The 1,564-nt window shown below is 58.8% G+C and overlaps 1 protein-coding gene across 1 annotated transcript; it reads left to right on the forward strand.

The window, feature by feature from the left end:
* The first annotated feature begins 337 nt into the window (after positions 1-337).
* On the forward strand, positions 338-742 carry NHLH1 (nescient helix loop helix 1). The gene has a single exon (XM_010146804.1). It carries the CDS (start codon positions 338-340, stop codon positions 740-742), a length of 405 nt encoding a protein of 134 aa, XP_010145106.1.
* Positions 743-1,564: the final 822 nt, after the last annotated feature.

Raw genomic sequence — 1,564 nt, forward strand, 5'->3', positions numbered from 1 at the left:
CATGATCGCTGTGCACGCGCCTGCAGAGGAGAGAGATTGATTGATTGACTGACTGATTGATTGATTTTATATGCATCCTGCCATCTTTCTTATTTACTGTGAAAGCTGTTGCCCACCCAACGAGTTCTCCAGGGAAAAGGGAAAATTTTGAAATTCCCTTGTGGAGACTGTGTGATGAGGAGGAAGAGGAGGAGAATAACCAGGGGCTTGCTGTGATCTGGAGACCCTCTCATTAAAGTAGAGCAGTTCTGCTTCCACATCCTGCCCGGGTCGCTCTGTCCTCCTGACGTACCACATCTCTGAAGCACCCATCTCTGTCCACCCCTCCTCCGTAAAGATGATGCTCAATTCAGACCAGACGGAGATCGACCTGCCCCCCACACACTCCGAGTCTGAGTCTGTCTTCAGTGACTGCGGCGGTGGCCGCGCCGGCAGCACGGAGGACGCCGGTGGTGTTGGCTTGTGCGCTCAGTCCCGGATAGCCGAGCCGGGCGAGGCCGTGAAGAAAGACCTGCAGCATCTGAGTCGGGAGGAGCGTCGGCGCCGGCGCCGTGCCACAGCCAAATACCGGACAGCCCACGCCACGCGGGAGCGCATCCGCGTCGAAGCCTTCAACATGGCCTTCGCCGAGCTGCGGAAGCTGCTGCCCACACTGCCGCCAGACAAGAAGCTCTCCAAGATCGAGATCCTCCGCCTAGCCATCTGCTACATCTCCTACCTGAACCATGTGCTGGACGTCTGAGCCGCCCAGCCTGCGTCTGTCTGTCTGTCTGCCACATCTCCTACCTGAGCATGTGCTGGGCACCGGAGCCAAGCGCTCAAGTCCGTCTGTCCGTCTGCGACCTGAACCACATGTTGGGCATCCAAAATGCTGTGCCTGTGTTCGTCTGTCTGTCCAAAAGGACCAAGTCCCCAGCTGCCTGCTCTATCCCGTCTGAACTATTTCCCCACCACCAAGCCTGTGTCCATCCGTCTTTCTATCCTGCCTGAGTCAGGCTGGATGTCTGGTCTACCAGCCATCTGTCTGTCCCGCTGGATCTGCTGCCTGAAGCCTGTGCTGGCTGTGTACCCTCCCAGCTTCTGTCTGTCCTTCTGCTGTGCAGCCCACTGGTACTGGCAATGGGATCTTGAGCCCACATCCGTCAGTCTGTCCACCACGTCAGCTTCCTAACCCACAGCGGGAACCCAAATCTGTCTGGGCATCACCTCTTTCGTAAGAGCTGCAAAAAAACGGGCCCGTGAAACACCAAGGAGCCGCAGGGTCTTGTCCGTCTGTCTGCCTGTGCCTGCAGCCACCAGCTGCCCCACCAGCACAGCCAGTCTGGGCATTTCATCTGTTTGCTGCTGCTGTGCCCCAGCACCGTCAGGACCACCCTCTCCGCAGAGGGAGCAGAGCTCCCTGGGTGCAGAGCAGCTCCTCTGCCTTTGCCCTGCCTTGTCAGACCCCAAAAGGAAGCACACAGTGCGGTGCAGAGCTTACAGGCCCTGGCCACGCTTTCCACAGACAGCAGCGGCAGGTTCCCCTCCGATGGAGCGGAGGCGTGCTCGCTGTGCTGCCCGCGAG

This window comes from Eurypyga helias, unplaced genomic scaffold (assembly GCF_000690775.1).
Source record: "Eurypyga helias isolate BGI_N326 unplaced genomic scaffold, ASM69077v1 scaffold21172, whole genome shotgun sequence".
In the NCBI taxonomy this organism is placed as follows: Eukaryota; Metazoa; Chordata; class Aves; order Eurypygiformes; family Eurypygidae; genus Eurypyga; species Eurypyga helias.

Coding starts and splice junctions, on each gene's coding strand:
- NHLH1 (XM_010146804.1), top strand. CDS start 338: ATGATGCTCAATTCAGACCAGACGGAGATCGACCTGCCCCCCACACAC.